This window comes from Apium graveolens, chromosome 3 (genome assembly GCF_009905375.1).
Source record: "Apium graveolens cultivar Ventura chromosome 3, ASM990537v1, whole genome shotgun sequence".
In the NCBI taxonomy this organism is placed as follows: domain Eukaryota; kingdom Viridiplantae; phylum Streptophyta; class Magnoliopsida; order Apiales; family Apiaceae; genus Apium; species Apium graveolens.
The window spans coordinates 80,993,922-81,006,694 of record NC_133649.1 but is presented as its reverse complement, the minus strand read 5'-3'; the positions used below and the strand labels follow the sequence as shown (position 1 = coordinate 81,006,694).

Here is a 12,773-nt window from a genome sequence, read left to right as displayed (position 1 = left end):
TGTGTTTTGTCTCTCCTTTTGGAGTGTTTGTTATGTTTTTATTTAGTCATGCTTGGGTTTATATGGTGATGGATCTGTTGAGGACGAATTTCTTGATATTTTTGGTGATCTACAAACCCTGCATCGGATCTGGGACGATGGTGATTATTGAAAGAGCTCACCTTTCACAACTAAAGATTGTTCATCTTTCATGGGTTTATACTTTCGGCATGTCTATAGCTGGTATTCGGCATGTAGATAGTTGGGGTCCCTTCGGCATGTCTATAGCTGGTGTCCGGCATGTAGATAGCTGGGGTGCCGCTTCTCCAATCTCATTTTATGCGATTGGTGTTTCTGAACATTGGGCTAACCATAGTTTTTATGTGATATGGTCAATTGCGATGTTGCTATTTTCAGAGATGCTGCTGCAATTTGGATCACTTGGGATGTATTTGATTTCATTTTTAATTTCAAGAATTTTTAAATTCTATGTGTTAAACGATCAGGAAACAAATCATCTAATTGTTTTTAGTATGTTATTTGTTTTATCACCTGGTTGTATCAACAGTTGGGGGTTTGTCCCGACTGTACTATATTCAATTTAATGATAACTTTCTGCATTTGTCAAAAAAAAATATTAACAATAAGATGCCTCTTTTCATAATTTTGAATATTAAAACATTAATATTAATATTTATTTAATTTATAGAAAAAATATTAAATTACAATTAAAACATTATATTATATATTTATTATTTTTAGACATTCCCTCGCAGCAACTGGCTCGAGTCACATCAAAGTATCAGAAATGATAAATTATCACTTACCTACCACGACTCCATGACCTGTGTATAAATTTTACCCAGCCCCTGGTAAAATCACCTCAACCCACAGTAAAAAAGCAAACAAGTAATTTGTTGTAAAACATAAACCCTTCCTCACCTTTTTTATCCCCCTATCTCTAAAACCCTAAAAGAGTCCTCTTCTTGTTCTTGTTTCAATCTAAACCCCCCCAATCTCCCAGTCAACTCAATCCGATGAGTTCCTCAAACACCACCCCTAATTTCGACAATCTCCTTCTCCAAACCTTAATGGGCCGTGTCCAAACCCGACCACATAATCCACTTCAACAACCTTTACCTTTCCTTAATCAAACCCTTGAAGATCTCCTCCTCGATTCTCTCAATCTGTCTGATGACGAAGACGATGATTCCGATAATTCTAACAAAACCCAGCTGGCAAAAGAAGAATCTAAGCTGGAGAAGGACATAATTAAGACCATTTTGGGTAATAAGACTGAGAGTTTGAAGCCTAATTCGGGTCAGGCGGTTACAATTGGTGAGCATCATATTTGTGTGGGGTTTCATGAGGAGACGGGTTCCGATTATCGGGTTTGGGAGTGGCATGGTCATATTATGTTGTTTGATGAGGAAAATGGGTATACTCCTGAGTATATTTATGGGAATTACTTCGAGAGGATGATTGGGAAGAAGGCCGATGTTGCGAAAGAGGAAGAAAAAGGTGATGGGGATAAGGAGGATAAAGTGGTTATTTTGGGTGGGTTGAAGGAGCTTATTGATCAGACTGATTCGAGTTCTAGGCGCATTCTTCATCGGAGTATAACTGCCGGGTCTCCAAGGTTTATATAAAATGCAATGTTTTATTACTTTTACTTGATGATCAGTAATAAGTGTGACTGTATTTGTTACCTGCTTTGGTTTTTATATTTGTGTAACTGTGTTACTAGTGGTCGATAGTTGTTAGATGAAATCTTCAGGTTCTGAAATCGTTGTTGTGTTCGGATTTTGGAGTTAGGCTGATTGTACTGATGTTGTGTAAATATAGAATTTAGGTTCTTGATAATATATGATATGGAGCTTATAGGTGTAGGATAAGAATAATGTACGTGTATTCTTCATGTCTAGTATTTTGTTCTTGCTTATACATATTTTGATCCACTACGAAGCAGAAATATGTTGCACTAGGCTTAAGGTGTCTGTCGATCAGAGACATAACGTATGTGCAGAATTGTCCGTCGACAGTACCAGTATTCCAAACAAGTTGTCAGGAAATATATATTGATATATACTATTAGATTGTTTGTTGCAAGTTTATGGATCTTTATGTATACTATGTATAAACCTTCTTTTTATGTTTCATCCCTAAACTGGTTTAAATGTTTAACACATACCTTTTACATTTGTTCATTAACACTTCGTAAATGTTGGAAGCTGTTTCAGTGGTCACGAGCGGAAAATTATTTATCTCAATACGCGTAGACTGGATTGATCAGTTGGTAGTGATGCTATAAGACATCAATTTTCTTTAGGTCATTTATATCACATGTTTATAGTAGAGTTTTTTATAATGTTGTTTTTTTAGGGTAACATGTCACCTGCATCAGATGTGTACAGCAGAGTTTTCTTATTGTGTTGTCTTTTGTCATTTAACATGACCTGTAGGTTTTAATTAGCACGATCTAAGTGCAATAGGAACGGCTAGGGATTATATTGTCGTCATATACAGGCACAAGTATCTGAATTATTATGTGTTACTTAGGCTTCGTTTGTTTTACCAAAAATATTTTCAAGGAAAATGTTTTCTAGATTTTCCAGTGTTTTTTAAGCTTCAGGAAAATATTTTCCAGATGTCAAACAAATGCATGGAAATCAGATTTTGTGGGGGGGGGGATCTGCATTTGTTTGGTCTCGGGAAGTATAATATTTTCAGAAAGAGGAAAAATACTTTTTAACAAATGTTATAAATTTCTGGATATTAACTTCCTCTTCCCGAAAGGAAAACATTTTCTAAAAAATTCATACCTTTTTCATGATTGTTAAAATATTTTCGCAGAATTCATATCCCGGGAAATTATTTCCAAAATCAAGTAATTATTGGGCAAACAAACGGAGCCTTAGGTTGAATATTGTTTGTTTTTAATCTAAATTTTGGATTTTTTGAAGGATTTATGTATTGTTTTGACTCTGTTCTTTTTCTTAATTATTGTCAAAGTATATTGTATATCAATTGAGATATTCCGGTGTTCAATCTGATTTGAGAGTGGGTAGTATGGAATTGCAATAGCTGGTCAAAAATGTTTCGAGACTTTTGAGGGTTCTATACTTTTTTGCTTTTCATAGTGGAAATGGTTTGAGGTCCAATAAATTTGCCTGCTTTTAAATGATTTCTCCAGATTCACTAGCAGTGTGTTTTAGATTCATTCAGAGATTAAATTTTGAGGCTCAGGACCATCACTTGGCACAGATTTTTGAAAATATGTAACTAAATTTAACTACAGCGAGCACAGGATTTCTTCAATCACTCACAAGGAAATTTTGTCATTGTTTTTACATTCCTTTAAGTTTAGGTATAATGCCAATTGAAATCTGATTATTAGTTAGATTAATGTCAGAATGTGCAAATAGACTATTCTCTTTTTGGACACAAAGTATGTTTGGTTCTCTGTGAGCATAATTTAATCCACTGTTTGTTACCAGTTGTGATTGATATATCTTTGGCCACGGCATCCAGCTCCTATCAGGGATGTAGAGGAGTTGTTAGACTGTTCTTAAGCCGTATTTGTTGTGCGAGTGGAATAGCTTGCATTCCAGATACTCCGCTTAAGAATAAAATAGAAAAGATACTTTAATTATAGTGACCCCTGGATACCCTGATATCTTTTAGATCGAGTAGTACAAGTATAATAATGTTAGAGCAGCGAATTTATATCTGTAACCTCTCGCAGATTTAGTGGATAATTTCCTTTTCGAATTTGCATTACAGATTATACGATTTTAGTATTATGACATCTATATATGTTTCTCTCTCTTACTTGTAGGTTCTAATCACAAGCTTTACGCACAGTTAGCACAAGGAGACCGTTTTCTGAAGACAGAGAAAAGCTCAAATCTGCAATTAGTAGTTCAGCCTCCTGCAGAGATGGGGTTTGTTGTTTAATCTTTCGGTTGCTGCTATCAGTACAATCTGTTAGAAAACAGCACATCTTTACAGTTTCTTAATATCCTTTGAAATATAAGGCAGCACACTGGGGCTTGTATAATATGAGAAATTGTAGCAGTGCTTTTCACTAAGCAGTGATAGACTTTGATCTTGTTCTTTGTACTTCATTTGAAAAATTTATAACTAAATCTTTGGTCAAGACACATGTGTTGTCATATAACGGCCATCTTAATAAATTGACATTGGAGTCCCTGTTATTCAAGGGCAGTGCAAAAACACAACTGGTATTGAATGTCATCGCAAATAGAGAGATAGTTTGATTCAATATATTTGGTGATTGCCTTGGTACCCCTATCTTAATAAATTGACACTGGAGTCCTGATATTTAAGGGCAGTGCAAAAACACCATTTGGTATTGAACGGCATCGCAAATAGACAGATAGTTTGATTAAATATATTTGTTGATTGCCTGGTACCTTAGAGATCATCCAACTCTTTAGCCAAACCAAGCTTAACGACAATCTGGATATCACGCAATGTGATGCTCAATATTTGTTGTACAGAGCTACACAAAATAATACCTAAATAAGTTTCTGGGATATATCAGGGCTTTGCTTGATTATTACTATAAAGATAAACTTGATTCAACACTTTAAACATGTTTTTTTTCTTGTACGTATTGTATTCTTCGTCTTCTTTAATGTGACTCTCAGACCAGCTGTTGTGGCCAACCACTATTTTCTTGGAGTTTAGTTTCTTCTCTGCTAATTACTGTTGACCTGGTTTTGCATGGTCATAAACGCAGCTGTGAGGGGACTACATTTGTGCACACCAGGTTTTCATGTCCGGTGAAATGCTAAAATATAATTCTTCACAAACCAGTTCGCCGGAGAAGAGGTATGGAAACTAAAGTAAATACTAAATAGTTCCACCCACTTAAATTATTAATTATAACAAACATAATATGAATCATCGGTTGTTATTAAAAGAAATAAACAAGTTCGTTTGAGGAAGAAATTGAGAAAATAAGGTAAAACAGGTTTACTATGCAAAATCAAGTATTAACTGTGTGTGTACACCTGAGTGAGGTTTAAGCTCAAGTTTGTGAAATCGAAAGTGGCGTCTTCTGCAGTTAGAAAACAACTTTGCAATACCTAGTAAAATTAATTTGGTACATTATGGAAGACATGTTATGATGTTACCATTGTCGCAAGATATATGATTCACACCCTAGGCAGATCGAGAATCTATATTCTGGGTTACAAATTTATTATATGTTTATTTGGGTGGTCAGACTGACAGGAATGTCAACATGCCTCGGTATGAGTTGGCCTTAACTCTCAGAAACTAGGCATCTCTAATAGTTAGTGATCCAAAAATTCAAATTTGGATCATCAACCGATACAAATACTGATCCAAATTTCTGACCAACTCGAATAATGTGATCCAAATTTCTGATTCAAATTACTTTTTACATATAATAATACATAAATATTATATTAAACGATTTTATCTTAAATTTATCATTTAATCATTATTAACAATTTATATAACATTTCATAAATTAATTAAATCAAAAAAAAATTAATACACATAAAAATATTAAAATTGTGCACTTAATTCACGAAAAACACATTTATTGTAATAATAAATATACAAAATATCATTGATTTAGTTAATAATTAATATACAAAACACATTACTTCTGTGCTGCCAAGAATGTCACATTTTGCTCTCTTGGCATATCTACAAGTCTTTCACATGATTAATTAACATATCTGGCTTACAAAGGACTTGAACAGCATAGACATTGATCAATCTTAAGATCACATATTCACATTGATACACAAAAGGGTTTTTCTAGTGTGTGCTCATATGGATTCAAAGAACAAATATCATTCTTGTGCAGAGGTTTTTCTTTCCTCCTGACAAAACTTCAAGATACAAGGAACAATTGCTCCTCTACCAAAGAGCAAATGATTTTACTGTTAATTTTTAGAAGACATTACTCAAAGAAAACACAATATAGTGCCAAGGAAATTGTGAAACATCACACAAGCAAATAGGAACGATTTCTAAAAGCATCATCACAATTCACAATACCAAATTTTATATAAAGACAACAATATTTTAATTAAAGGTCAAACACAGTTTGCCATGGAACAAAAGAATATAAGAAATGCTATGAATTTGTTAATTAGAAAGGCATAAAAAGAAAAATAACAAAATTGGTTGGGCAATGATTAATCATCAGAATAGTTCAGATTCAATTTCATCCAAAAGTAAAGATGTCAACAATTCTTCCTGAGCACTTAAGAAATTACAATAAACCTACCATTGTAAGATCCCGATAACAGAAAATTACATACAAAAGATGAAGCAAAGAAACAATCTATGCTTCCTTAAACTAAAACAGGTCAATCAATCAAGCTTTCTTTGGCGATTTCTTAGCCTTAGCGGGAGACTTGGTAGCCTCCTTGGCTGCAGTTGCAGCCTTCTCAGATTTTTTAGGTAACAGCACCGGGTTGATGTTTGGAAGAACTCCACCATGAGCAATTGTAATACCAGCTAGAAGCTTCCCGAGCTCCTCATCATTCCTTATAGCCAGAAGCAAATGTCTCGGAATTATCCTCGACTTCTTGTTATCTCTTGCTGCATTCCCAGCCAACTCCAAAACCTAACCACACATCATTTCAATTTATTTTTTAGGTCACAAATCAATCTACATTTCCACTTTCCCCCAAATTTAATTATATTCGAGTTTTCGACAAACTACATCATATCTAAGGCACAAAACTTCAATTAAGCGATATCAAATCAAATTCAACAAACGCTAATTATAACATCAATTAATTAATAATAAATGATTAATCTCAGCATTAAAGACCTAAATGTACATAATATATTCAACAACGTGAAAATGGGAAATACCTCAGCAGCGAGATACTCGAGAACGGCGGCGAGATAGACCGGAGCTCCGGTACCGACACGCTGAGCATAACGGCCTTTCTTAAGATATCGGCCGATTCTTCCGACCGGAAATTGAAGGCCGGCTTTGACGGAGCGAGTGACAGACTTCTTCCTAGGACCGTCGCCTTTTCTGCCGGCGGCACCTTTCTTAACCTTTGAACCAGTTTCCATTGCCGGAATCTAGAGAGATTATGTATAGATACAAATGATTGTGTGTATAGGAGGAGGATGGTATGAATGAAGCGTTGAAAATGAATGCCTCAAACTGTCGGTTTTATATGAGGGTCCAACCACCCGTCATTTGGATAATTATTTTGTTTTCTGTTTTTCACCGTTGGATGAGATTTTAATCAACGGTTCTGCTTTTTGCTGCTTGACGATCCGTGTGCTCTGGTATTACCCTATCGAAAATACACACGTGTGAGAGTGCTTTTTATGGGCTTAATTTAGTCCAACTAGCTTGCAAGCGCAATTACCTTAATCAGTCCTTTTATCATTAAAAATGGTTTGATATACGGTTTTGATTGAAATTAAAGCGAGTTATTCGTTAATTTGGATCTTTTTATTGACAGAATTTTAACAATTTATTTTACTTTTAAACGGCTATTTTGGGCAATTTTCATTGGGTCTTTAATTTTTACCTTTAATTTTTATCCCATTTTATCTGAGAATATATAAAAGCCTTAATTTAAGTTTATTTTAGCTTTTATCTTACTCTATTATAATTAACTGCTCTCTTCTTCCTCAAAGAAAAATTCTCTTTCTCTCTGCAAACTTAACAGATTTTAGTTTTGACTTTTGTTTAACAACTATAGGCTTAATATCTACAGTTCCTTTATCATTCTTATCATCTCCATAACCTAAGCCCTCTTTCCAGTTTCCACTACTTAACAAATTATGAGTTGTTCTGCCAGAGTTAGTCCAAGTCCTGATAATGTCTCTTTCCTTTTCTAGCTCAGTTTTTAGAGATTCATTCATTTTAAGTACTTCATCTGTAACATAGAAAGCAATCATCTCTATCTTTCTGAGTTTGATGAAACATGACTAACTCTTTTTCTAAATAATCATTCCTCTTTTTACAAGCAATATTTTCAAAAGTTAATCTTTCACATGTTAAAGTCTGATATCTATAACTAATGAACATGATTTTAAGATATATTTTCAACTCATTAATATCATCAGTATGAAAGGCATAAGTAGTTTGAGGTACATTTAACTCAGCAGCTTCAGGACTGCTATCAGCATTTGTCATATCAGCATTTGCCATCAAGGCATATTTCTCCTCACTTTCAGAATCTGAAGTGTCTGTCCAGCTTTTCTTCTTTGTGATAAGAGTTTTGCCTTTGTCACTCTTCACTTTCTGCAATCAGGAGATATGTGGCATTTCTCACCACGGTTGTAGCATTTGACATTTGTGTAATCTCCTCCATCAGACTTCCCTCATTTGCCTTCAGATTTTCTGAAATTCTTTTTATCAGAACTTGCACCTTTCCTGGAAAACCTCTTTCCTTTCCTGAACTTTCTATATGCAATCCTTGTGATTCCTTTCACCATAAGAGCACATAGCTTCATCATCTCTTCATTAGCATCTATCTCAGGTAATCTTTCAGTTTCTGAGTCATCATCATTATCATAACTTGATGACTCAGTATCAGACTTTGTGAAGAGCGCTTTTCCTTTGTCTTTCCTTGAGGTAGCTGCTTTGGGGAATTCTTCTTCAGCCTTAAGAGCAACTGTCCTTGACTTTCCTCATTTCCTCTTACTTCTTTGTTCCATCTCAAGTTCATGAGTTTTGAACATCCCATAAATTTCATCAAGAGTTGTTTCTTCAAGATTGTAGTTGTCTCTTATAAGTGTTGCCTTCAAATCCCAACTTTCAGGAAGAGCTAACAGGAATTTAAGGTTTGAATCTTCAAGATCATATTCCTTGTCAAACAGTGACAAATCATTCAAGAGTTTGACAAATTTGTCATATAAATAAGTCAATGACTCATTAGGCTTTGAGTCAAAGGGTTCATACTCTTGAGTGAGTATTGTCTTCCTGTTCTTCTTCATCGAATCAGTTCCCTGGCACCTTGTCTCCAAGGCATCCCATATCTCCTTTGCAGTCTTGCAGTTGATTACCCTGTTTGACATTACATTATCAATGACACTATGCAGCAAGTGTCGTACCTTAGCATCCTTAGCAATTGATGCGATATCTTCAACAGTGTAATCACCCTTCTCCTTTGGTACAAACTTTGTTGCTTCACCTACAACTGCAACAACGAGTTTTGTTGGCTTGTGAGGTCCTTCATGGATTCTGTCAAGATATTCAGGATCAGTAGCTTCCAGAAACATAGTCATCCTCACCTTCCATATGGGATATTCAGATGGCTTCAGTATGAGAACTCTAATAGCCTCATATCGACTATGGATTTTAGTCTTTGGTGGTTCTTCAGTTTTTGTGGGCTTGGTTGGAGTTTCTGCTTCAGACATGATTATTTTTGGATCTTAAACTGTTTGTGTGTTAACAGATGGGCTCTGAGACCACTTGTTAGGTCATACACACTGTAGAAGGGGGTTGAATACGGTGTATAGCACAATCAAATCGAATTCAAATAACACAAGTAACAGAAAACAGACTTTATTCAATGCAATAAACTCTGTTACAATATGGAACTGTCCTCTCTCAGTGATGAAAAAATATCACGAGAGCTGCTGGGGTTACAATGAATAATATTCTCGATAATGATAACACTTATAGTGTAAATCCTATGTCTGTGTTTATATATCACACGGTTACAAGATAATCGCTAATTGATATGGAATATAATTCTGCTTGCTAAAATATATCAATCAGTTATCTTATTTTCCAAGTATTACATTCTTCATAGAATTCCTTCTTCATGCATATCTCTTCTTACGTTTGTCTTGATCTTCTTTTCTTTCAATCAACCGCCTTCCTTATCTAAAAGTTTCATTTAAATCCTGATATTATCTCCTGATAAATATCTCCTGAACCTTAAGTACTAATCACTTAAGTTATGACTTCAGTATAAGTGCTGATTTCAGTTGAGTACTGATTTGTCCTGTTTAAGTAAGATCTGAAAACTAAACATAAATCATATTAGACATGACATTATCAAATATATCTAACAAACAGAACCGAAATTATTTTGGTTATTCGGTTCGGTTTTCGGTTAACCGAACCGAATGCACCCCCCCCACATATATATATATATAATAAAAACATGAGTAAATTTATCATGTCACATGAATAAAATGGCCCACGACTCACGTATATACATATTAAGTGCATGGTTTAAAAATAATACGGAAAAATGACATAGTAGTAGTGAGTTATGCTTGTTAATGGCTAGACCCGGGTTCAGTTTCTACTAATAATGTGTTTTTAAAATTCAATAAACGTACTGGTAAATTCATGTTTATAGATTTCGGTCGATTTTTTAAAAATAGTCGATAAATCGCTCAAAAAACGGTCAAAAAAATTTGTCCGATTTGATCAATTTTCGATGAATCGCTGATAAATTATCCGATTTTTTAAAATTGCTCGATAAAACATAAATCAGTATCTCAAACGAATAGTTCTGATTTGCAAAATCGGTAACCATGGGTAAATCTGTCATTTCACGTGAACAAATTGGCTCATTAATAAATTTGTTGATCGGTAACCCATGTTGAAGTTTAATCTATAGTATTATATTAAAGACGAAACAATAATAATTTGGTTGGTAGTCGGTCTGGTCAACTGTAATTATAATAATATATAGAATATAAAGCTATCATAAACAGATTAATATTCACAACATAATTATATAAATATAAATAGAATTATAATATGACAAATGGTCTCACGATAAAATAAAATAATATATATTATTCATCCGGGCTAAAAAAATTATTTTATTGACCCAATCTTATAAAAACATATAAGTAAACTAAATATTGTCATTTAGATTTGCTATTTATGGATTAAAAAATTAATAAATACTACTGATCCGGCTAAAGAAAATATACTATTGAATCAGGTTAAAACAAAGTAAAAATTTGAAAAGTAATATGTTTGTCGATATTATATGATCAAGCTAAAATAAATTAATATATATTATTCATTCGGTCTAAAACAAAATAACATTCACCTGGGCTAAAATAAATAAAAAACAAACCAAATATAATTAGTTGGATCTAGTTAATATAACAATATAACGGACACGAGGCCAAAACAAAAGAATGTATAATACTGATATGCGTTAAAATCAAAATTGAAAATCAAATTTTGGATCATTTTTTTTTTATCGTAGGTAACCCGCAGCCGGTATCCCTTGGGTGCGCATTGGGTAAACCCTACGGGCTCACGCAATAGCCTGCAAAACACGTGAACCAAGGTAAACCACATTTAAACGACAGGAGACATAATCATAAATTATCCTCCCGTGGGATTTGAACCTTTGATCAAGAGGATAATTATCCCCTCTTAAATCAACTGAGCCAACCCTTGCGGGCACTTTGGATAATTCTTATATTATTACTTTGGGCTAAATTAAAAAAAAAGTCTACATATTGGTTGTTGGATGTATTATAGGCTTAAAAATGAGTGGGATAACGGGATACGCCCCTAGTAGCTGAAATATTAAAAATATGATAGTCGGTCTATCTGTAAAATGTTTAGGTTTATATAATTATGTTTTTTAAATTTATACAGTATCCATACTATTTATTAAAAAGAGACTAGAGATAATCCGTTTATTAGGATAATAACGTCGAACTAAAATAAATAAATATATAATATTCATCCGAGATAACAAAATTTATACAACTGATCCAAGATAAAGCAAAATTGAAATATGAAAATAATTAGACCAATTAGAATTTTATAATACATATTTTTATAAAATAACGTACACAATTGATATGGTCTAAAAAAGACTATAAACAAACTAAAATAATTTGTATCCTATATATCTAAGCTAAAATTTACCTTTTAATTAAAACATTATTATCTTTTAGAAACACCCATATGTCACTTAATAATATGTATTTTAATCCGGGGTAGCATAAACTTTTTAACATTGATCCGGGATTAAATAAATTAAACTAAAAGAAATCTTATTATTATTAGTTGGATTTGATCCTTGTAATTGGTCATAGACTAATAAAAATTAATGTATACAATTAATCTAGACTAAAAAAAGACTAGAATCAAATTAAAATATATTGTAAACTATTGACTTGAGCTAAAATTGACCTTTTAATTTAACATAATCATCTTTTGGAAATACTCCTATATAAAGTTATATATTTTAATTAATGATATTTTTTTTAAATAATACTTATTTCCAAAATATCATTAACTTACGTGTGTGTGTGTATATTTAAGATTATTATCAAATCATATAATATTTTTTTTTAAATTTTCAATTCAATTCAAATTTAAAATATATATTATTAAAGATAGTATGTGCTATCACACATATTTTAAGATAGTATATACAATAGATAAAGAATATAAGATATATATATATATATATGTTATATACAATTATTATATTATATACGTGACTGGTTCTGAAACTTTGTAGCCCTAATGTGAGGATTTATTTTGGGCCCTAAAAAAGCTAAAATGAAAAATTGAAAGTAAACATTTTACATAAATTAAAATATAATTTAAAAGAAAAATTTATAACACTAATGACCTTAATTTTGAAAATCAAGTCAAAACTGAAGTAGCACTTGCAAACACAAATATCATTTGAAATGACTTTTTCTTACATTTTTAAAAGCAAATTAATCATTAATATGCTCAATATCAATAAATTTTAATATATTATTCCTATACTAAAATCAAATCATTTGATACGATA

The 12,773-nt window shown here is 32.7% G+C and overlaps 2 protein-coding genes across 2 annotated transcripts; one reads left to right on the top strand and one right to left on the bottom strand.

Annotated features, from left to right (window-relative positions):
* The first annotated feature begins 901 nt into the window (after positions 1 to 901).
* Positions 902 to 4,175, top strand: LOC141712496 (uncharacterized). Its single transcript, XM_074515466.1, has 2 exons — positions 902 to 1,618; positions 3,818 to 4,175. Exons 1-2 carry the CDS (start codon positions 1,017 to 1,019, stop codon positions 3,822 to 3,824), a joined length of 609 nt encoding a protein of 202 aa, XP_074371567.1. The 5' UTR covers positions 902 to 1,016; the 3' UTR covers positions 3,825 to 4,175.
* Positions 4,176 to 6,182: 2,007 nt separating this feature from the next.
* On the bottom strand, positions 6,183 to 7,166 carry LOC141712495 (histone H2A). Its single transcript, XM_074515465.1, has 2 exons — positions 6,871 to 7,166; positions 6,183 to 6,616 (listed from the first exon to the last, which is right to left on the bottom strand). Exons 1-2 carry the CDS (start codon positions 7,078 to 7,080, stop codon positions 6,365 to 6,367), a joined length of 462 nt encoding a protein of 153 aa, XP_074371566.1. The 5' UTR covers positions 7,081 to 7,166; the 3' UTR covers positions 6,183 to 6,364.
* Between the last annotated feature and the right edge of the window lie 5,607 nt (positions 7,167 to 12,773).